We start from the raw sequence: 24,755 nt of genomic DNA, 5'->3' as shown, positions 1-24,755 counted from the left end.
TGCTTTACAAGAATAGATGCTGTTAGGGCAGCAGTGCAGTCTGACAATGAAAGATTATGACAACATCCATTTATCATAACGAACCTGATAAATTCAGTGTAAGAGATGGTCAGGAAATTCCCCTAAATTCATAAAAAGCATCTTGCTTTTTCTGATTTTTTTTTTTTTTTTCATTTCCAAGGATCCTTAATACTAATTTAATACTAACACTTATTTGAGAACATTTTTTTTGTGTATTATGAAATGTACAGTTTTAATCATTATTAGTGATTTCTTTAACTTGTACATTGAAGGACACTATGAATCTGTGCAGAACTATATATGAAATATGTAATCATATAAAGGTATGTCTTTTACAAAAAGATCAGCTGATACTATGGCACATTTGTGATTAAAAAAATGGAAGGATTCTTCAGTGTTTAAAGTCACCTTAGCATTTAAACTCTAGGTTGGAGGATTTGTCTAAAAGCATACTCCCCAGCTACCACTTTGTAAATGAAAATGTAGATATAGCATCCATTTTGATAGTGTAGTCTTCAGTGTAGTAGGAGTGTTTCAAATCAGCAAACTCATTTTTAGTTTATGGACTTAAACAGGGATTTCAGTTAATAATTAGGTGTCATTCTGAAGTTGTGCATTGTAAGACAACAAAATACAAAGAAGCTGAGCACTGAATCTGTTCATGTTTCATGGACATACCACAGAAAAAGACCTCCTATATTTTACAGTGAAAAAATATCCCAAATAAAGGTAGTGACTGAATAAAAGCATGTCTAAAAATGTGAACATCACCATTTTTTAAATCTTTACTGTTCTAGAGAATCCATCTTTTCTAAAATTCTCACTGAGCTGGTAGTTTTTTGATTTTTTTCCCCCCACATTTTATGAATATCATCGAAGTCATTCTAATTTGTACTAAGGATGTGTCTCAGAGCCCTGGAATCTCTGAAGAAAACATTTTGCTGTCTTTCTTATTTTTGACATAATGATAGAGATTAATGTTCAGTTTTCTTGTAGAGATAACAGTTTTGTTTATTTATGCAGCAGAGGTTTTAAAGTTTGCAATCAACATCTTCTGGTTCATCGCAATATTAATAAGAAATAATTGCAGATCCAAGGGGCATGTGCTGCCAGTATGATGTCTAGTTCAATAAGTAGGCAATTGGACTATTGACTTCAATGCATTTCTGTTTAGTTTTAAGATGTATACCTTGTGTAAGGTGCAAGCATGTAATCTGGAGGATGAAGAAGGACTATATCTTGAGAAAAGGAAATTCAGGCTATAATAAGGACATTTTTATGCCTAGCACTTTTCTTCTTTTTTTTTCCTATTTCTGTACTGGAAAACCAGATATTTACTTTGTCTCCCGGTGGAAAGATCTAACATTTAAGCAAGACTTTTCTCATAGAAAATGAGTGCAGTTAGAGTTCTTTTTTCTTTCTGTCTGTCTGTCTTTTTCCCCCTAGAATTTTGCTTGAACTCAGAAAGAAGAACTGTTTTTTAAATCATGCTGGTATTGTAGTTCTGGCTGAGTCTTTTATTAAATAATTGAAAACATGTTTTGAGAGAACTTTGTCAAGTAAAAATGCTGCTCTCTACCTTTGCTTTCCTCTTCATCAAAAGCAATGCACGTTTAAAACACTGGGGGATATGGATAGAAAAGCTCCATCTTTCTATGCTTTTTTGATTGTCTACTTTTTTTCCCTAGTTTTATATTTGGATTGATTTTGTAGGGACTGTTACATGAGTCATGGGTTAGCTATCTCATATTGAAAATTAAGAGACTGAAAAAAAAGAAAACTTGAGATGAAAACTTTTTTATTATTATTATTATTATTTTTAATTTAAACTGAAAGATTCTGATGAATAAAATTCATCTGAGCTGTAAGAAAGTCACTTGCTTACTGGCTTCATTAAGAGCTATTCTGAGAGCCAAGTAAAGTGAATCTTCTATACTGTTTTAGGAGGGTGATGCTGTCTGGAATAGGAAGTAGAACAGAGATCAAAAGGAAAGTACCAACATACATGAGAATTTTATTCTTATATAGAATAGATCACTTGAAAGGGGCCTTCAAAGTTCGTCTAACTAACTGTTAAAGCTAACCAAAAGTTAAAGTGTTTGAGGGGATTATTATCTGCCTTTTGAATACTAACAGACATGGGATGTCAAACACCTCTTTAGGAAGCCTGTTCCTGGTTTACCACTCTCATAGTAAAGAAATTTCTTATAATGTCAAATCTGGACCTCTCCGGGCACCAGGTCATGCTGTTCCTCTACATCTTGTAACGGGTTTCCAGAAAGAAGAGACTGGCATCTCCCTCTCCCCTTCCCCTCTTCTGTAGTATTGTAATTTTAATTAACATGCCCTGCATTTTTAGCCTTAAATTTCATGTGACAGTGTAAAGAATTCTGGGTTTTAACTTCAGTTTCCCTTATTTCTGTAAAACCAGTTTAGTTTTCTCATGAAGAAGTCACAAACTTCTGAGTGCTAGGGGTCAAATGTTAGCAAGATGTGAAGTCTAAGCATTCTTTAAATTTTAGTATTTCTGCTGGATTGTGGAAAGTGTTGAAGTTTTAGACATATGTTACTTTTAGTTTAGTTGTTTTTTTTTAAATTCTTCTGCAAAATTCTAAGTATTTGAATGCCTGTGCACATAGGGTGACAGGTAAGACAGTGAAGACAGGAAAGAGCTTCATTTACAGAGTTTCTCTGTGACTTAGAATGGCTGTACATGTCCATATGCCATTTTGGATTCTATTCCTAAAGAAAGATCTTTTATTTGTTAAAATAGTGAACAAAAAATGCAACATTTCCAAATCAGTTTGATTTCTGTGGCCATGAATCATAATCAAGATAAACTGAGAAGCATTCTGGCAAACACCTATGGCTGATCTAAACTATAAACAGAGGGCATGTTAGTTACCTCTGTCTTTCTTTCCAAAAAAGCACAAATGAAATAGTGCCCATCCTCTCTACTTTCGCAAAATTCAAGAGCTAGGAAGCTCGATTTTTGAGAAGCTTATTCTGTGACTGTGTATAATTGACAGTGAAGGGGGAAAATGAGGCAGTGTTACGCTTTTGCTAGCTCTTTGTAAAGGAAGGAATATATTTACTCATTAATGACCCAAGCTATGAATAGATTTATGGTTTCTAGCTCACAGTTGGAGGTGACTAAGAGAATTTAAGGTTTTATCATGCAAAACTTAAAGAGAATTTTAAAGAAAGAGATGTTCAGACTGAAAAATTCTGGGTAAACATTTACCTGTCTTCTTGGCAGTTCATTATTAAATTATCAGTTGACATTTTGCAGGCATAGAAAAAAAAGAAAGGTGCAGACAAAGAAAAACTGATGACCTATTGTTAGAATTTAAGCAAAATAAATGGTTAGCATCTAAACTGTGGAGCAGAGGTAATAAAATCATTGCAAACTACTATCTATAGTGCATAGCATCCAGTAATACAATTTAGTTCATTACATAACTGTAGGATGCAGTATTATTATAGTCTCACTCTGTGTTGTGGGCTTATACAAGTACAAATTCTTGGACTAGTTATTATCAATAGAGGCTCCAAGATGGCCTGTAAATGAATCCATTCATATAATTGATGTGATTTCATTATTTTTCAAAGTTGGTCTTTAAAATAAATAAATAAATAAAATATTCTTCTTTGCATTTAGTGGAGGGGGAAGGAGAAAATCTATGTGAGTGCAGGCTTTTTTTAATGGGCATTTGATATGCATTCTCATTCAAGATATATCCTCAGTATGATGCTGATATGTAAGAAGTGGATAATGGCATTTTTTGCAATTGAGGGATATTATGAGTTCAGACAGAATTCAGTGATGGGAACTGTGTTCTTACAGAGTACAGAATTTTGTAAAAACTCCGGACTTTAGGTGGGTAATCAGAGTCCCAGTGCCATAAGTATCAGATTCCATCATTTGGCTGTGCTGCCATAAATCCTGACAAGTGCAAGCAAACAAGGTTGCTATGTTCAGCATTTAAAAGTGTTAGGGTAGCTTTTGTAGAATACTTTGAAATAACACTGATAAGATGCTGATATCATGTAGAATTTATAGAAGCTTACATTACAATGTTGCATGACATGCTATAGTTTTCAGCTTTTTAAGAGAGATTTAAATTTGGTTTTCTTGCAAATATTGTATTAGTGCACTACCAAGTGTCTCACTCCAATTTATAGGAGGGAGAGGAGGTTCTTTTTAATATATGTGTACCTGGTGTGAGAATAAGAAACAACAGTTCAAATGCTGGTCTGACCAGTTTATTATAAATCCTAATCAGGGAGACGGGGAAGGGAAGGATGGTGACTATTAAGAATTAGTCTGGGAGGAAGCAGCAGGACTCAGGTAGCAGGCCCAGGAGAGTCTGTCAGCATGCAGGAATTCCGTAGTGAGGAATCTGATGGCAGACACCTTTGTTTTTCTTCAACATGTTGGTAGAGTGCAGAGCAACTCCAGGAGGGAGAAAGGCTGGTTGTGAAGCTTCTCATGTCAGAAACCTCTTCTTCTTCATGAGGAATCTGTTGCCAGAAAACCTCAACCTCATGGTTATAGGTCCCCTTTTTATCCTCCTTCTTCTGCAAGCATGGCATTCCTGGGCGCTTGGGTAGGAGTCATGTGCAGCACCTCCTGAGATGGCCATCATCCTCAAAATAAACCCACACAAAAGACCGCTTCCTGGCCATTAATCTGCAGCTTATCTCTCTCTCTGGTTGCCTCTGGCCTTGTCCATCTGTGTCCGTCAGACAAAGGGACTCTCAACCCTTGCCCAGGACTTGTTCATCTGTGTCCCTATCAAGCTTTGAGACAATGATGTAAAATAATAATCTCTTACGCCATGTTTCATACATATTGTTTTCCCATTTTCTATTCAGAGTTAAATTTCTATCTAATGTTTTAGGTTGATAATAATGTCTAAGTTCATCCAAATAATGCTCTTTCTCAACCTACAAGGACTGCTCCAAAAGTAATGCCTCCTATTTTATTATATTGGCTCACAATGTCAGAGGTGGATGTTGGTGGTATGGCACTAGAGATTCAATCATCCTGCCAATATTCTATTAAATTTTTTTGCTGTGTGACGGAACCTGGACAAACCATCAACTCTGGCTACTATGTCACAATGCGGGCTAAACTGAAGGCTTAAACTTCCAGAGTCAGGTCAGAGAAGAACTCAACCTTTCTCTTGCAACACAATAGTGCCTGACCCCGTGCCAGTTTGAAGACCATGGAATACATTGCCAGTTCTGGCTGAACTGTTTTGCCACTCCTACTTTTATTGTCCAGATTTGGCATGCTCTGACTTCCATCTGTTCAGGCTGATGAGAGATGAACTACATGGGCAATATTTTCCTTGCAATTACACCACCATAGCAGCTGTGATACAGTATGTCACCTCTGCTGGTGCAGATTTTTATGAGCAGAGCATGCAAGCTCTTGCTCATTGCTGAACTAATGCATAGTTAATGGCTGTGACTGTTAAAAATAGTGTTTTGTAGCTGAGAATTTTCTCTATCAAACAGTGTTTTTGTGCTCTTTATATCTGATGTAGTTTCTGTGAAAATAAATAGGAGGTATTACTTTTGGAGCAACCTACATTTATTGTTTTAAAATGTAGTAAATTTTCAAGCCTAATATTATGGCATAACAGTCTTGTTTTGCTCGAATGTAATATTTTCTGCACATGGATGATACGGGGGTAAAGTTTTCAGTTCTTCCATGCACTAGTTTAATTGTGTATTCCCTGAAAAAAATTCAATTCATTGGACAAGAATTATGTTAACTCCTTTGGATGAGTGTATTCTGATTGACATAGTAGAACTATTATGTTATCCCTATGTCTACATTAGTTCTTAAGGTAAGAATGGAGTAGAAATACAAATCTAAAGAAGAATCACATTTTTAAGAGATTAAAAAATTAAAAAAAAATAAAAATTGCTACCAAATTTGCCTTTAGGCCACCTCAGCTTGGTTGTCATCTAGTGCAAGTTACTTATGTACGGCCACTTCAAAAAATGAGAGAAATGTGCTTTCCAAAATTAAGCTATTCCATCCTTATTAGGTATGTTTTGTCCCCTGTGGTCAAGTAAGATGACTAGCTTAGATGTCTTCTGATTACTAAATTTGGATGAGATTCCATATGTACTGAGATTTTCAGATGTCTGTTACAATTTGTCTAAGTGTGTTGTATTTCATCTGTAAAAATGACTGTGCAGACCTATAAAAAGATATTTTTAGTTATTTCTGTACATTCTGACCATTGCAGCATGGCTAAGTTGCATTTATGGTGTTATGGTAGTTAACTCTTTACCTTAGTTGTTTTGAATAAATAGTGACAGTGATGGAATTGATAGCTGTGATGTAGTGCTGTCCTGATATAAGAGGCTGTGAGTTCATCATCAGTATTTCTGGAGGTTTTGCTACTGTTATCTGCAAAGCATTTGCAGAGGGGTCTGATGCATAACTTTGTCCTCCTTATGCTAAACACTCCTTACAGTGAATAAACATCAGAGCTAATTAAGGAAAAAAGAAGTCTTGTGTATTCCTTAGATTTCATAAATAATGTTCATGGCTTTGGCTGCTTCTATTTTCAAGTGTAGCAAATAAAGTGCAAACTGAGATATTAGAAAGTTAGGAAAAACTAAACATGTATGAGCCACAACTGTTTTATATTTTGTCCTCTGTTCAACAAATACGGTTTGAAGTCTTATAATCAATTCTGGGTAGCTTAATTTTATATCATGAAGTTTGCTTTGAAGTTGTATATAAATGTGCCAATGAAACATTGTTGGCTTTTTGTTGTTTGGTAGCAACATCTAATTTGGTAATACAGCGATTCTTCTTTAATCATAATGTCAATGCTGAAGATTATGAAAGAAGTTTGAAAATGTTCTAAAATTGAACCTCTTCAGTAAGAAAAAAAGCAAACAAGAATGGGAAAGAAATATTCAGCAATGCTTGTACACCAAAAGTTAAAAATAAAAAGTGAAATTGTTAAGATAATTTAGAGAAGTTCAAGGAAACAAAATTACTTTGCGTAAGATGAACACTGATTGTTTGCAATGTAATTTGTGATAAAAATTGTCTGATAAAAACAAACTATCTTGGCTTTGTGATAAGACGTTTTGTTAGAATTTCTGCAGCGTTTCTTATGTTGTGACTTTATAAAAACAGCTTATCTCATTGATCTTCATCCTTAAAATGCATAATTTGTAGAAATAGGAAATAAGGTGAGAACAGGAACACAATTGCTCTAGTGCATGAAGTTTTCACTTTGAAAACAGAAAAATGATAGTGTTCTGAAATCATGTTTCCAAAGCCTGTGCCTGTAAATTCAAAGTCATGTCCTATTCTCTCTTTTCTGAGCAACAACTGACAGTTTTGAGGTAGAAGGAATCATGGGCTAGATCAAGGAGATTCAACTGAGAAAATGACAAGAATACATTTCCCAAGGGAAAAAGAAAAACTTGGAAATATTTGCACATAGGAATACAGTGGCTGTCTGAAAGGGGAGATAGAGGTGTACTGGGAATTGTAACAGAAATGGCTCAGTGGGAGTCCATCCAACTAATACAGACTCTTATGTCCTTGATAAACGTCTGCCTAGCTGCAGATGAGAGCTATGTGGGAGGTAATTGAATATATTTTTGTGAAGAATAGGATGCTGTGACAGAGAGGTCTTTACAGAGTCATGTATTGGCTACAATGAGATGCAACTCAGTACCCTGAGTTTTTACAGCAGATGCTGTAACTGTCTTATTTCATCAACTGGTTGTATAGGAGATCAGCACGTCGTTACTATGACTGCTTATATGTGACATGTCAACTGTAGGTTTACTCTCTGTGCCAACACAACACAACATTTGGATTACATGGACTTTAAGTGACCAGATTTAAAGTTATTAGTCATTATTTCTTCTAAGACAGGTACATCTAGATATTTTTCACACATTATGTAAGTAAATCTCTTACTGGTCAGCTTTCACAAACTTTTTGGACATAGTCTGTGTATTTCTCGAGGTCTATAAATCTCAGACTGATACAAATCATTTTATAAAATGTGCAGCTAGTTCCTGCAGTTGATTATTCTAACATCACAGCCAATCTCATCGAAAACATTGTAAGCCACCACTTTGTTTTTCATCTATAAAACAGTAAAACAGGCAAGGAGCCAGACTGAACGCATATTTAGAAGTTTTATCACTGTTACATTATTAGTCCTTGAGTTAGGGGATTTTGGGGAAGATTCATAAGATTTAGTAGTACCTGTCTCCAAGTTATTGCTCTAATGCAGGCTTGACTTCTCTTCTAACAAAAGACTGTTTGGAGAGAAATGAATTGCTGAAATATAGCTGATTCTGTTGTTCAGGTTAGTGAGCTGATCTGTAAAGAGATTTAAAAACAAAAACAAACAAACAAAAAACAACGGTCAAAGTGGTTACAAAAAGGTTTTCCATACCTTTGTCTGATCTGGAAAAGAATATAGTTTGAAATAAAATATCTGTGTATCTGTTCTTCAGTATTTCCGTTTCCCATTTTTAAAACCAAATGGGAACAGATTTCATTTGAAAGACTTGATATGAAAGCAAATATGAGGCACAATCCTGCATATTCTGGTAAGCATGATGTTTACGGTGCCTAAATTTATTATTTTTAATATACTGATTGTGCTCAAGTTTACCAGAACATTAGTTATTATTTTCAACAACCGAAAAGTCTGTTTTTTCAGTAACTGATGTATTTTATCCATTACTAATTGAAAATGTTCATTTGCCAGCTCTGATAGTTTGATTCTTTCTGTTTACTTAAAAAATTATGATGCTGTAATGTTACATTTTAATGCTTTTTGCATTATTAATAATTATTGATATTAAATATGATTATAAGTAAGTACACTTAGTTAAATTAATCATTAAATAAATCATTACAATCATTTAATTATTTCAAAGAAAAAATGAATAAAAGATTAAAAATATGCAGCTCTAGATATTTTTTTCATTAGTTAACATATTAAGTTACTGTTGGAATTGAACACTTGCATATGCATGTGAACTAGTCTGCATTTGTTTTACTATAATCCTTCAACTGAAACTGTTGGCATTATAGAAAAAAATCTGTATATGTATATGTTTATTATTGTGTTCTTTTATAGATTTGCCTATCTATATACATATTATATCCTATATTTTTTAACTTTTAACATGATTTCTTTTTTTAAATATTAAAGTATTTTAAATCTTTTATTGTAAATAAAAATATTGATAAGAAAACAGAATTTAAATTATTGTAGATTGAGAAGAGACATGAGAAATGTTTCAGAGGACAGAATGGGAACTGGAAAGGGTTTGTAGCACTAGTGTTTTTATGATTGTATTTAACATCATTGATGCAATAATATTTTATTGAAGTGATTTTTGTAGGTATACAATGGTCTGCAGAACCAACATGTTTATGCCACTCACACTCCCTTTTTAAAAAAAAAATAACTTTGTTTTATTTTTAGGAAAGAGAACCTGCCACAGTATAGAATACAGAGCTACAAATTCTGCTGTGGATTTTATGCACTGACTGATTACTGCTTTTCATTTGTTGCTTGTAGCACAGTCTCAGTGCCCTATAGATGGAGTGATCCTAGCAAATCCTGTAACTGTATAACCATTTCATTCATCTACTGTGAAAGTGATCTGGGACTAAGTACCTTATGCAAGCATCTGTCTACTGACTTTCGGAAGTGATTGAAATTCACTGTGATATACTCAGGAGTATCCCATTCTTCTCCCATAATCCCAATAGGCAAAGTTCAGTAGAGGAGAACAGCTAATTCAGTATCTGTGATAAGGAGTTACAAATGTCAGCAGAGTCTCCGTAAGTTATCATGTTTCCAGAGAATGACAGAGAAGTCAGTATATTACTCATTGCAGTTTCAGCATTTATTCTCTCATAATGTCTACTTGAGGGTAATCTTTTTTCTGTGTCCTACAATACCGGATTAGAATTTTATTTTGATACTGTCAATCCATCACCAGCGTGCCTACTAAACACAAGTTTTATGAGGACTGTCTGAGGGAGCTAGGATTGCTTATTCTGGAGAAGAAGAGGCTCAGCGGGGACCACCTCTCTCTCTGCAACTGCCTGAGAGGAGGTTGTAATGACGTGGAGATTGACATCTTCTCCATTGTAACAGTGATATGGCAAATGGCTTCAAGTTGTGCCATGGGAGTTTCAGGTTTGATAATAGGAAAAATTTCTTCTCATAGTGATGAGGCACTGGAACAAGCTGCTCAGGGAAGTGATGGAGTCACTGTCTCTGGAGGTCTTCAAGAAAGGGATAGATGTAGAACTGAGTGACATGGTCTAGAGGAGGCTCGTGGGAGACCTTATTGCTCTCTACTACAGTGTGAAAGGAGGCTGTGGTGAGGTGCGGGTTGGCTTCTTCTCCTTTGTAAGTAGTGACAGAATGAAATGATAGAAAGAATGGCCTCAAGTTGTGGTAGGGGATGTTCAGGTTGAATGTTAGGAAAAATATCTTCTCTGAAAGAGGAGTCCAGTGCTGGAATGGGCCAACCACGGAAGTGATTGAGTCACCGTCCCTGAAGGTGTTCAGGAAATGCTTAGATGTGTTACTAAGGGACATGTTTTAGTGGGATTATATTGGCGATAGGTAGATATCTGGACTGGATGATCTTGGAGATCTTGTCCAACCTTGGCGGTTCTATGATTCTATGACATGTAGCTCAAAAAAGAAATACATTAAATATGGATTATTTTAGCTACATAAAACAGTCCAGCGAGACTACTGTGGCATTCCATTCCAAGGCCCATGTTGCTTATGTTCAAATACTTTTGGTATCAGTCTTTATTAACTATTTAAGTGTTTGGGACTGATCAAAACAGCTGGCAATGCTTTTAAAAATATGTATCAAGTGTGTATGAGCTACTAGCTTTCCATATAGTTCATTAGAATATGTTTTGAAATCACAACAGGATGAACTTTTGTATTTATAAGTCATACTCAAAAGTCCAGGAAGATGGCTGCTGTATAGCAACTGCAGTGGTGATATGAGCACAAATTTATTACTTCATTCCTTCTCTTTTGGAAAATATGTAGTAATGTATTTCAGATTGTTTGGAATCTGAGAGGTTTTCTACTTTCTAGAATTATGAATTAAAGGTACTAAAATACAGTCTCTTAACAAAAACAGAACTCCAATGCATTGTAGGAGCTGCTAGTCTTAAAAAATAAATCTTGGGAGACCAGGGTATTCTCTGGATATGAAGGATGAAGGTTACATGACAATACTGTTGTGTGAATTATGTAAGATTTTAAAAACAGTGATTTTTAGCAAGTATACGGACTGACATCAGACAACAGCCAAACACCCCCACACTTACTCACTCACTCCCTTCTCTCACAGTAAGGGGAGAAAATGGAATGCAAAGACATGTGGATCAAGATAAAAAGAGTTTAAAGTTGAGGGAAATGTTGCTCACTCAAGCAAAACAGAGTATGGAGTTCCTTTACTACTTTCCATTGGCAAGCAACTGCCCAGCCACTTCCTGAAAAACAGGAGCTCATCATGCATAAAGGTCATTACGAAGACAAAGACCTAACCAGAAACTTACTCCCTTCTTACCTAATTTTCTTTAAACTTTTAGTGCCAAGTACACTGTCATGCAGTATGGAAAATAATATCCCACTATTTGGGATATATCAACTATCCATTCTTTGCCACATTCCAATTTCTCGCTCGTCCCCAAACTGCTTTCTGGCAGAGTTGGAAAAGAAACAGCTTAATTGCTGTGCAATCCCATCAGCCCAAAGTGTTTTTAGTGTGTTATCAGCGCTATTTAACTTGTGTCACAAGGCAGTGCAGAGCACAAGATACAGAACGATGAATCTGTCTCAGATCCTAACGGCTGAATTATGAAGATGGTGGAAATCTTAATGTTGACCAGAAGCCATCTTACTGCACCTATTTAAATGTTACATGAACACAGAGAAAATTAAGCAAAAGAAACTTAGCAAAATCTTTCATTTCATTCTTTTTTTTTCCATTTGGATTAACTAGTATATTTTTTTCTGATGTACTCAGTGCTAGTAGTTATAATGTTATATTGAAAAACATTTGTAAATAGCTATTTCTAAAGTTACATCAAATGTCAAATCATATCAAACTTTGTGATATAATCTTTTATAACTGAGTTCCTGAAGGCTTCTGGATAACATAAAGTTAGACAGAGAAAAATGTTACAATCATACAGAAGTATGATAAAGAAAAGGCTACAGCATACTCTACACTGTTCTAGACAGCCAGCATGATGATTTCTTAATATGTCAGAATGCTCTCCACAACCTTTGATGAGGCTAACTTTAGAAGACAGCATGGTATTTTGTAACATGAATATTTGATCTAGTAGAGAAGAAATAGGTTGTTTACCTTCAAATGTTCTCTTTTTCAGTTCTTGAAGATTAAGAGAGCCTGGGGAATCATTTGGGAAGCATAAATTGATTATCATTGCTTGTCATTGGAAGCAGAAGCTTCTAATTCCCAAATTTAAAGATAAATGACATTTAAGATGCATTCTGACAAGCAGTTTCAGTTTAGCTGAAACACTTAAAAAAGAAATATATATACATATATTTAAACAAAGCCATTTTGACAGGACAGGGTTAAGAGTTAGTTGCATACATGGTTCTTTGACAAATGTGAGGAATTGCATACCTCCGATGGGAAAGATTAGGGAGAACCATTTGGTAAGAACTAGGGACAATAACCTTTTAGCCTAGAACAGCGTCCTTCTTGTCCTAGGTAGAAATTTCAAAGTGATCTTTGATGTAGAAATTGGTCTGAAGAAAATGAAATAAGTGGTTAGGTTTTAGCTGAGTACTATGCTAGATGGTCACTGTTTTAATGGTTGTGAGAAATTGTGTGTTGTAGCATTGCTCTGATGATTGCAATGCCTGCCTTTGGAGGCTAATCAATATTAATTGTAAGTCATTGCAACAAATTAAGTGTAAAAGCAATAGTCTAGTTATGCTTCACACAGGAGGGCTGTGGAAAGAACTGCTTATTTGAGGGGATGTATTCTTAAATGGCATGTTATGAATATTTAATATATTTGTAAAATAGATTTTCAAGCAAAATGGCTGGCTTAAAACTATATTGGTCACTGCGGCAAATCATAGGGCTGGTAGAGTAAATGGACATCTATATTGAAAGGGTAATAAAGAAAAAAATTCGTAGTTGGACTGTTTTCCATCAGGCTATAATTATTACCTATGAGAGGTTTGCCAGTTAAACCAGTAACTTAAAGGAAGTCACAGATGAGAAGAAACAAATATCTGTTCTGTTTATGTTGACATTACCTAAAATGAAGAAGAGGAAGAAGCTAGTCAAACAGATAATATTAAGAAAATGCGGAATGTTGGCTTTTTATGTTTGATTTCCTTAATAAATGTCTCCTCTACATTGTTTTAGCTCCACTTTTTTGTTAATTTAATTGAAGGTAATGAAAATTTTTTGCAAAACTTTTTCTGTGAAAAAGTTCATACATTGCTCTGACTGTGGAATTAGAGTGAGCCTGACAGGTACAGCACATTACTTGCTGGATATTTTTGTCTAAGCAAAGGTTGCAGACCTTGTGGTAGGAGAAAAAGATAGTATTAGAAGGGATTTCATACTTATCTTGCATGTAAAATTTTTAAAATCATTCAAAAAGGAACGTTCGCTGCTTACCCAGGTAGAAGTATTTTACAGTTACTATGAAAATGGTTTTGTTGTTGTTGTTTGTTTGTTTGTTTTTTCCTAAAAGCTTTGGTACTGCTGTGATTCTTTGTGCTGTTTAAGAGTCCTTCACCCTTGTCCCTAACTGCTCAAGCCTTCTCTACATCTGGAGGACACCTCCACTTATTTTTATGTGCTTGAAGTACTTGAAAAACAGAAGAAACTTTTCACAGAAACATTTGACTGAAAGAAATGAATTTGAGCGTTGCAGAGCATTCAGCAGGCAGGAGAGAAATTAGGAAGTCAATGAGATGGTTTGAAGAAGGTGGTGACTACTGAAATCAGATCTGTTGAAATGGTAATGTTGAAGCAAGGCCTCAAGTGGTTTCATTTTGACTTATCCTAATGCAGATGGAAAAAAAAAAGTCTTTATCCTTTTATAACATTCCAGGAAACGTTATTAGTCCTTTTGATATTTTTGAATAAGCTAGCAGCAGGACAGCTGGTTAATGTTTCATGGACTTTTTGTGGTGGCTGTCCCCTGGATTCTTTCTGATTTATCAGTGTATCTCAATTATTTTGCTTGAGCTTCTAGATGGGTATATGTACAGATAAGGAGAAAGGGATCTGGAGGTTTGGGTTGATGGCAAGTTTAATATGAGTCAGTGGCATGCACTGGCAAGTAACTGGGCCAGCTGGGTTGCATCAGGCCCAGCACTACCAGCTGGGCAAGGAGGGAGATTGTCCCACTTTGCTCTGTGCTGCTGTGGTCTAATCTTGAGAACTGTGTGCAGTTTTGAGCAACACAATAGAAGGAAGGACATTAAATTGGAGTACATTCTCAGCAAGTTTGCTGATGATATGAAGCTGGGAGGAGTAGCTGACACACCTGAAGGCTTTGCTGCCATTCAGTGGGACCTGGACAGTTTGGAGAATTGTGTGGTGATTTTGCAATTCTGAGAAATATTTACCAGACATAGAGACCATTACCACATGCTGAAGGCATTGGTAATGTTGTAGTCATACCATAAACAGGAATATATCAAAATATCAAGTTGTTATAGGTATTAAGAATAATATGGAATTCAAAAAAGTCGTAAAAGTATTTGACTCCTGGGTTATTGCAAAGGCACACAACCAAGCTTAGATAACCAGTTTGCTATTGCTTGAAGTAAACTTGTTCCATTATCTGCTTGGTCCAGTCACACCAGACTCTACATCGTAGCCCTACCTGTAAATCAGATACAGAGAAGCATTGATCTTTTGCCAGGTTTGGCAATCAAAGATATTGGCCTGATGTTGCAGTCCAGAATGCTTACTGGTTCTATACAATCTATTTTTATTACTTTATTACTTCAGACTTATTTTTTTCTGCCAATGCAACCTTTTTTTTTTTTTTGTATGAATTACCTTGAGGGCTTTTGTCTCTTGAAATACTAAGTCAATAGGAATGTTACTGTAGAGGATAGCTGATAGTTTGTGTAGCAGCTGTTAATTTAGTTGTCTAAACTTCCTAATTAAATACATATATTTTGTTTTGCTCTTCTTCCTGAAGTTAGGAAAGCAGGAATGGAGTAAGTTAGCTGTAGCAATTCTAGTTTCTTCCTGTGAAGGCAGACACATCATTGCTATTATCACAATTAGTGCAAGTCTTTCCTTTTTGTTTGACATTGTGTAGTGGAATGATTAATGATTTTTTTTTCCCCATGACTTCTGAGTTTTCTCACTCTGTTCTCATTTCTGGAGAAAAAAGAATATTTTTATATTATTTTTTCACTCCTACCCTTCGCAACCTTTTGATTGGTTTTAAGAGGAATCTTAATGAATTTGCAATTTTTTTAGTCTTTTACTGATAGAGAAAAGAGGAACAAGAGAGTTGTACCATTTTATTCCCCCAACATTCTTGTTTTGTTGTTCAATCCATCATCTGCCTTTGTTATCCTTTAAAACTCTTTGAAGCAGAAAATGGCAGTAGCAAGTAAAAATGTGTCTGAAGCCACTTTAAAAAAGCTGTTCAAAGAAACAAAGGAAAAGATATTTCAAGATAAGGAGCAATGCTGTATTGACACTGCAGTCTTGTAGGTACATACTTGTGTGATCAGCATATTGGTTTACTTATCATGAGCTTGCTATTGGATTGAAACCTTTGGCAAAATGAGGTCTTAATTCATGTGTGCATGAAAACTAAACATGAAAATGAAAAGAAATAGGAAAAACAACAAACCAACTCCTGTGGAAAAATCTGGCTTTAATTTTTTTGATCAACAATAGAAAAATTCTCATTGAATATACTTAATTTTTCAAGTTCCACTTATATAATGTCTCTTGAAAAGTAGCTTCAATTTGATATACAAAAATGAAAACTACTGTATTAATTTAGTCTGCATTTTTTAACAGAGCTGAACTTTTGAGTTTATATTTCATTACTTATTGAAATAATGCACAGATGATTTGTTCAAAGAAACAAGAAAAATCCCTACTTTATTTCTTTAGGATAAAATACCCAAAGATTTTCTCATGTTTTTCATAATGAACATTTTCGATGTTATTTACCTTTTTCACTTTCTTTTTCTTATGCTTCTATCAGTGTTTACATAGAATACTTTTATTCCATTTGATTGCACAACCTGTCTGGTTTTATTATAATGGAATATTTGCAAATCAGGGAGGGGAGTTAAATTAAAATGGCCAGCCAGTAGGAGAGATTCAAAGCCCAAAATAAATACTATTTTGAGAGAGAAAAAAATGTTCAGTTTGTTCTTTTCCTTATTTGGATCATTTACTTGTGTCTTTTTTTTTTTTTTTTTTAAATTATTCTTTTTCTTTTTCTTTTTAATTTTTTTTTTTTGCATATAAGATAAAATTCAGAGCAAAAGTCAGATAATTAGGAAATAGAAAATAAATTTAAATTGCATGTCACAGAAAAAGTGTATGAAATGTGTTCTGCCAAAATGTTAAAATTTTCAGATGGATAAGTAAAGACACTACAGTCAGTGAGAAATAATGAATGATTAGTGCCTCTAAAGATAACTCCTACAGGCTAGACCATATTGTGTTAATTGTTTGAATGTGAGCACTGAAAAGAAAAAAATACTTGGAAGAAGAAATATTTACTCCAGAGGGCTGTACCACTCAGCCTCATTGTATCCCATGGGGAGATGATTTTCTTCCAGGAAATCTCACAGTGAATATTTTCTACCTAATAGAATGTATTTACAACATGAAATAAATAAATAAATAAATAAATAAATAAATAAATAAATAAATAAATAAATAAATAAATAAATATCTGGGACACTACCTTAAATAATGATTAGATTTTAAGGAATTTGCCTTATTGAACCTGGGATTAATTCAAATTTTCAGTCTGGGGATGTAAAAATTGCTTCTTTTTGTTAGATGGAAAAGCAGTTCAGTATGCTGGAGCTGTTTCATTGGAAGTATAAAAAGGCAAGTGCAGTCTCCTGGCAGAAGCCCAGCTGCCTGTTGGAGTTCCAGAGCTTGTCCCAATTCACTTCTATTTGTTCCTCTCTCCCTTGTTTATTCATATGCCGTTCAATGAATCATGAAACAAGAAACTGTGAAATCTTTGGATCAGTGGATTTCAGTATACTTCTGGATCTCTGGATATTGCATGTTTGAGTATAATTGACAGTACTGTTACCATGATATTTCCTTAGAGTTTATTCTGATGCGCACAGCGGAAGATGTTGGAATTTTGTGTCTAGAAACAATGAATTGAAATGCCATCATTGAAATTATCAACAGTTTCACCAAAATGCTAGTCCTAGAAGAGAATGAGTACATAAATATATGCACGTATTTTTTTCATTGAAGAATTATAAATAAATATTAAAAACAAATCTTTGCAAATCTCTTTATTCTCTTTTGTAATATGTCTGATTTATTAGTCAGATGGTTGGACTAGATGATCTTATATGCCCTTTCCAACCTTATGATTCTATTCTATTCTATTCTATTCTATTCTATTCTATTCTATTCTATTCTATTCTATTCTATTCTATTCTATTCTATTCTATTCAAGTTCTGGTCCATTATTGAGTACATATCAATTTTTGTGGTGCAGAGTTATTTGGTTCTCATTTCTTTGTGACAGTAGTCTACCTAATTTTGTCTGGTTTTAGTTATGGATGATAGATGGACATGTAGAACTTTAGACCTGACTAAATCATAAAGAATAAATCCTTAAAATTATGACAAAAAGCTTGAAATTAGCTCTGAAATTGAATACATGTTCTGAACAAGGAAGTACATAAGTTTAATCTCGTAGAATAAAGGGAAAAAAGGGTGTTTCTCAGTTTCCTGGCTAGTTTATAAATAAATGTGTAAGTAGAGCAGATTAAGGAAATATGACACTACCAAGAAAGAAAGATGAAGGAAGTTTGAATGGCTGATACTTTGAGCCCTAGCTCTAGCAAGTGCCAGAACTTCTGTTGTCATTCTGTTGGACTCTGTATGAAATTTAGAGGTGGCCAAATGCAGCCGGGTATAAGGGATATTAAAATAGGGTAATACTACTTCTACTTCCTCCAGACACAATAAATTGACAGCTACTTTATACCTGCTCAGTGTTAGAGATCTGATGAATGTCAGACTTTATGACACTACTCATGGCTATCTGTCCCTTTGCCATTTCTGTGCTATATGATTGCTCACACAGCAGTTATTGAATCAGTGCAAGTTGCAGCCTGAGTGCTGAAGAATCAGTGCTCTTTTGCCTTATTATACCAGACTGTAAACTGCAACAGTTTTCAGCTGCCTCCTAAAAAGTGTTGCTCTTCCAAGTGTGGAAGTAATTTGAGAGGACAGTAAGTTGGACAGCTTAAGCAAAGATTGCTTCTAGCTGTCTCAGGGAAATAAACACTTTGTCTTGCATCAGAAACCCTCAATTCAAACTCACATCAGTTCGATTCCTTTGCCTGTTACTTTTTAGTTTGGCCAGTTGATTTTAAGAAAATGCTCACGCAATACAATGCACAAAGTACTTCTGAATGAACAAAGAGGTGAAATGTTTGTGGCTGTAGAACAGGCATTTCTGTGTGCCTTGGCTGATAGGCAATCACTGCCTAGTTCAAGGAATTACCTTTTTTCTTGCCAGCTGTGTTAATTTACCTCTCATGTAATGACTAGTATGTAGATTGCAATGGTTTGCATATCACTTTGAATTATATTATAAGCATTTAGTTAGATCCTATAAGCCCATCCGGATCTGATGTATTCAAGCAGGAAGTGGAAACAGTTCTGCCGCCTTGATTTTGGACATATGTATGAATATGTTGTCAAAGTTATATAAAAAAAATAATAGTCTGATCTGAAGATTTTTTGAACCTCTGATTTTATGCAAGCTTAAATATAAATGGGAAGTGTCCGAAATCTTTAGGCTTTGTGGTTTTTATTGATGGTTGTTTGGGTTTTTTTTTGTTTGTTTGTTTTTGGTTTTGGTTTTTTTGCCTTTTTGTTTGTTTTGTTTTGTTTATTTTTTTCTGAGTGGGACAGCTATAAAATTCGAAGGGGTCTCGCAAAGTACTGGGGATTCTCTACAGAGTTCAAAGAATCCCTTGAGTGCTGAAAGAAGCTATCCCTTTAGAAACATAAGGATGTTAATTAGTACTCCTTTCTTTGTTTGTGGTTTGCAGCAAAGATTCTTTGTCAGCTTAGGTTTAAACCATTAATGAAAAGAGTGTGTTAATTAAGCAACTTGCTTATTTCTAATTGACAAAAGTATCCTAGCTCCCCTGAGACTTAAAACTAAGCACAGTAACGTCTACTGAGACACACCAGTAAGTCGGTAAGAGACGTCATAGAAAATATTAAAGCAACCAGTGGAAGTGGCAGTAATGAAAATCTACTGTACAGAAGGCTTCACAAGGGGCAAAACACGGGGATCCATATTCTCAGGAGTCTTTCTGTGTTTTTTTCCTTCCTTTTTCCCATCCCCCATCATATTGTTTGCATGACTAGTTAAAGCTGAAGCTCACTATTCAGAAGGAGATTGGCAAGTCTGTTTGAAATTTTCATTTTTTACTGCATCATGTATAAACAATATTCAGTGTTTTCCTCCCTCCCTTCCTTTCTTCTTTCCGTCTTTTTTTTCCTATTTTTCTTTATTTGTTCTGGATTTCTTTGATAGAAAGGAAAGGAGAGCAGGGTATGTACGATAACAACTTCTGAGGTGGAATGCATTGATTTCGCAGGGTGAAATGGCAGTGTTGCCTCTTTTGAGCCAGCTTTTTTCATTGATAAATTTGCTGGTGTATTATTGTGATGGCCGGCTGATAATTCCCTCAATTTAGTTATGTTGGAAAGGAGTTGAAAATCATTCTATCTTTGTATTTAATGTAGGTGTAAGTGTAAATATGAGATGCTACATATTTTAGTTGAAATAATAATAAAAAAAAAGGAGTGGAAACAAAGTATGTAGTTTGCCAGTATTTGTGAGAAACACTGCATGTACTACTACCTTAGGTCATTTTAAAGGTTTTTCATACAATTGTTTCTCTGCAAGAGGTTATAGCAACTTCAATATTGATAGTAATATTTTTTTCACATATAATTATGTCACAGGAGTGAAAAGTATTGAAGAATAATGTTTTTAAAGCAGTCATTTGCTGTAGTCTAAAAGAGACTATATTCAATTAATAGAAAACTGAAACTTTTAACAATCCAGTCTTAATTCTGGTTTATCACTTATTTTTAGATGCTAATCTGTGTTGTCCATTTGCCTTTGAGTGAAGATAGTTCTGATTTTTGTTTGGATTTGTAAACATTTATTTTATGGATTTAAGTATTAATGTATTTTAAGGAAACATACTGTTTCTTTTTCTTCTTTGTATTCTTTGGAATGCAATAAATTGCTTCTTTGTTTTCAATCCTAGAATTATCACTTTATTATTAAGAGGAAAATATATTCTATATAATTTTCTATAGAGGTAGTTACAAATATAGGAAACTCATGAAAGTCACAAAAGATGAAAATGGAAACTGGATTTGGCATTAATACTTTGGCTGATTATTTTGATAACTCATAAGTCAACTTCAACTTATGCGTTTCTTTAATTTTAATAATTTTAATAATTTTAATTAATTTTAATTAATTTCAATTTAAATTAAATTAATGCTGCATCACAAAACTGAACTGATATCAACCTGTATATGATGCAGTTATGTTTTTCTTTAACAATACAGGCTTGCAAAAGGTTTTTGGAAGTCTAGGCTATAATGTGGGCTCCTTTTCTTGCAGGCAGCAGTTTTGTAGAACACCACCTTACCCATTTCTATTAGAATTACTGAAGTGATCAAGCTCAAATCTTAAATTCTATATACTGAAGCCTGGAGTACATTTTTCTGTCTGTGATTTTGGACATACAAGATTTGAAAAGAAAGAAGCAAAAAAAAAAAAAAAAAAAAAAAAGCAGACATGGTTTTGAAATCCAGAGATTAAAGAAGAAGGGTATTATGTATTCTGTTAGCTGAACACAACTCAGAGTTTTGGTTTTGTTGTTCCGTTGCTTTCTCTGCTAAACATACTGTGGAAATTGCATTGGCTACTATTGATTGTTCCATCTCCACAAGGCAATGGAGAAATAATACTTAGTGTCTTGGATTCTAAAAATATTTTTGAAGAATTAATTATGAGAATATTACTGATGGTTTTGTCTGGTCTTCAGATTGTCTTGAGCTTCTTGACTTCTTCAAAATGTGCTACAGATGCATTTTAAAAATGCACAAAATTGTTATGAATTTCCTGTAGTGGAAATACTAAGTCCTGAATGACCTGAAACAGTGATTGAGTGCCTGGTAGGAAGGCAGGGCCAATCCAGGGGAGTTCAGGTGCATGCATGACCAGAAGGGGTGGAGCCAGGATCCACACCTTCCCAGACCTCATTTAAGGGTTGGTAGTGGAGGTGAGGATATCTTGCTGGAGCTGTCTGTTTACCTTAGGCTTTCTAAAGGTAATCACGTTTTCTTCCTTTGTTTCTGTGTCTATAACTGCAGCATTTGAGCTTGTTCTCGTTTGCTGCAGCCTAGGATTGTGCCACTCTGCTATTATTGCTGTACTTTTCATCAGTTTATAGCTATTGCACTGCACTTCCTTTTAATTGCACGCATGCTTAAATAGTCCTGTGAGATGAAGTAACCTTTAGAAGAGCTTTGTGTACTTAGTCTTTTGGATGTTATAGTTTCATTATACTAGAATATTTATGTTATTTCATATTTGTATTCTTCTTATACTTTCGTGAAACAAGGTCTCAACAAGGCCCTGGTGGGTGATGATCTCAGTAAGAAAGAGCTGCCAAAACAAAGAAGATACTTTGAAAATGAGGGGTGGGATTTGTAACAGTATGTGCATACAAGTGTCCTGCCTTAGAAGATGTCTAAATTACTTTGACCTTCATTCTGTAGTTCCTGTGCTTGACTGAAAGTAATTTGAAAAAAAATCTTTTATGTATCCAAGACTATTTTGTGCTTAGGAAGAAGCTGGAAATTGATTTTTAACTTGACACATTTCTTCTCTGAAGTAATATAAAATCTTTGTCTAATAAATGTATACAGAAGCTCAGTAGCCCATCAGGGTACCATGACAATCCAGTATATTGATTCTGCAGTGTTAAAAGGTGACATATTTGGTGTTAACGGGCAATCGGGGAATTGAGTTTTGAATTGTACACAAAAAGAAGTACTGGCTTTCCTGTAACATGACAGGTTTTCTGAAGCAGTGGTAGTTGCTGCAGTCTTACATAATTCCACACGCAAATTTGCAAGATGCAAAAATTAAAATCTTTCATAAAAAAAAAAAAAAAAATTCATCATGTGAAAAAGAATATCTACTGACTTTTTACAACATCCTGCAGACTGTTGTCTGTAAAAGATCTTGACATCCAGGACTTAAAATTAATTCAATGAGGATGGCTCTGAAAGTAATGCCTACTATATTATGATGGTGGCCCATGATGTCAGAGGCAGATGTTGGTGGCATGGGAGTAGAAGCTAAGCTTTCCCAGCAGTATTCCATTACATTTTGATGCCATGCAACAGATGGCGGCAGAGGGGCAGTCTGACAAAATGGCATCTGACATGGTAGTGTGGATGAAGCGAAAATGTGGAAACAAATTGCACCCACTGGTATTCATTGATGCTTGCTGAACGTTTATGGGGACAAAGCAGTAGATGCAAGCACAGTGAGGAGGTGGGTGGTGCATTTCAACAGGGGCAACAGTCACTGTCAGAGGTGATGATGGGTCACCTCTACTGGTGCAGATTGTTACAAGTGTAGAATGTGGGCTGTTCGCTGCTGGAGAAAATGCACAGCTAATAGTGGTGACTGTTTTGAAAAGCAGAGTTTTGTAGCTCAGAATTTCCTCTATTTAATCATGTTATTGTGCTCTTTGTATCTGTAGCACTTTCCATGGAAATAAATAGGAGGCATTACTTTCAGAGTGAAGCACATAAAGAGAAATATATTTATATTTTTTTAATGCTTGCTTTTTTTTCCTCTTTCTGTAAAGTGTAACCGACGTCCTAGGTTAAAATCTTAATTTTTATTGTTCATGTCAGCTTATGGATTTTATTTATATTTTATGTAATGTCTGTTCTCCTTTCAATTTGCATGCTAGCGTGTATATCCATCAGTGGAAAACTGCAGCAATTTGGTTTCACCTTGCAGGTCATCAGATGATGATGTGGGGGGAAGTATACTAACCAAACTTGTGGAAGAGGCAGTTAGAAAAGATTATTTTACATTTTACTGTTGTTCAAGTGGAGTGCTAGGTTTACTGATTTAATCACCTGGAGTAGTTTATATTAAAACAGCATTTGATTGTTGTTTGATTGGATTGTGTCTGTTATGATTTCTGGACAGAAAAAGTCAGCTTGGTCAAAAAAACTGTGTTAATTCTAGCCATTTGGAAACTAGTGAGAGTGCCGGATTTATGGATTTATAAGAGTTTGCTAAATTCTACTTTCAGATTTTAATGTGTTCTTGCTTTTTTGTGTGCTTGAATCCAAATAATCCTGCAAAGAGGTATAGAAGTAATTTTGTATTATGTTTTCTGTTTTCTGACACTTTGTTTTGCTTGAATAGAATTGCTAGGAAGTGACAGCTCTGAAAAATTGGATACAGTGGCTGGTGGAAGTATTTTAGTTCCAGACATTCTAAATAGTGTAGAAAGGAGAAAATGAAATATTACTGTATTTTAAAGATGACAGTTTTGTCAAAGATTCCTTTCCAGTCTTCAACTTAAAACAAATTGAGTAAATCAAATATACCTAAAATGTATGTACTCATTGAAGATGTACCTCTTTAGGTTTTTTTTTTCTTTTATTTAAAAGCACAAGGAAGAACACTGACTTAGTAAATGTAAGACATTGTGTTAGGAGCTTAATTCTGATTTCATTATCTCTAAACAATTTTGCATCATAACAGGCTTTCATGAAACAGGTGAAAACCTAAATCTGATACAATGAGATGAAACTATTTTGTCACATCTGTGTTGGTGCTTAGGTGTTACGCTATTATATCTTTCAAATTAATTTCAGTAATGCAGAAATGATAACTTAGGAATAAAATCAGAATATTTTGGTCAGATTTGGGTTTCAAACGTTTGTTAATATTTTATTTGTCTGTTTTTCTTTTTAAATAACTATCAATCTATTTAGAAGGGTAGTGTATGGGAACTGCTGAGTCACGGCCTGAACCTCTGATTAATCACCTGAGGTGAGCAATGAGTCAGTCAGAGGAGCACAGGTGAAGGCAATTCACCTGTGCTGCAGGAAGGGGTGGAGCCTCCTAGACCTATTTAAGAGCTGGCTACCGGGGGAAATGATCTCTTCTGGAGGTCTGCTCTTGTGGAGTTTTGTAAGCAAGCCTAGGATAGGGGTAAGCTTTCTATCTATTCTCTTTTTATTATCATAATCTGCTTTGCCAAACTCTCTTGTTTATTTTGTAATTATAGCATCTTAATATTTGTTTATTATTCAGGTGGTAA

At 34.8% G+C, this 24,755-nt stretch overlaps 1 protein-coding gene across 6 annotated transcripts in view; it reads left to right on the top strand.

Annotated features, from left to right (window-relative positions):
• The window catches only part of PCDH7 (protocadherin 7), a 253,133-nt gene that overhangs the window by 17,724 nt on the left and 210,654 nt on the right, over nt 1-24,755 (top strand). The window contains exon 2 of one of the 6 annotated variants that reach the window (XR_007376770.1): nt 4,466-8,345. The exons of 4 other annotated variants lie outside the window; for them this stretch is intronic. Coding sequence is in view for 1 of the 2 variants with exons in the window: in XM_048943282.1 (XP_048799239.1) it covers nt 4,466-4,540 (75 nt within the window). In the remaining variant the exon portion in view is untranslated. Of the gene's footprint in view, nt 1-4,465; nt 8,794-24,755 lie in introns of those variants that run through there. One more of the 6 variants, XM_048943282.1, reaches the window with a different exon arrangement.

The sequence above is a fragment of the Lagopus muta genome, chromosome 4 (assembly GCF_023343835.1).
Source record: "Lagopus muta isolate bLagMut1 chromosome 4, bLagMut1 primary, whole genome shotgun sequence".
In the NCBI taxonomy this organism is placed as follows: Eukaryota; Metazoa; Chordata; class Aves; order Galliformes; family Phasianidae; genus Lagopus; species Lagopus muta.
The sequence above is the reverse complement of the archived record's forward strand: the minus strand, read 5'-3'. Positions and strand labels throughout refer to the sequence as shown.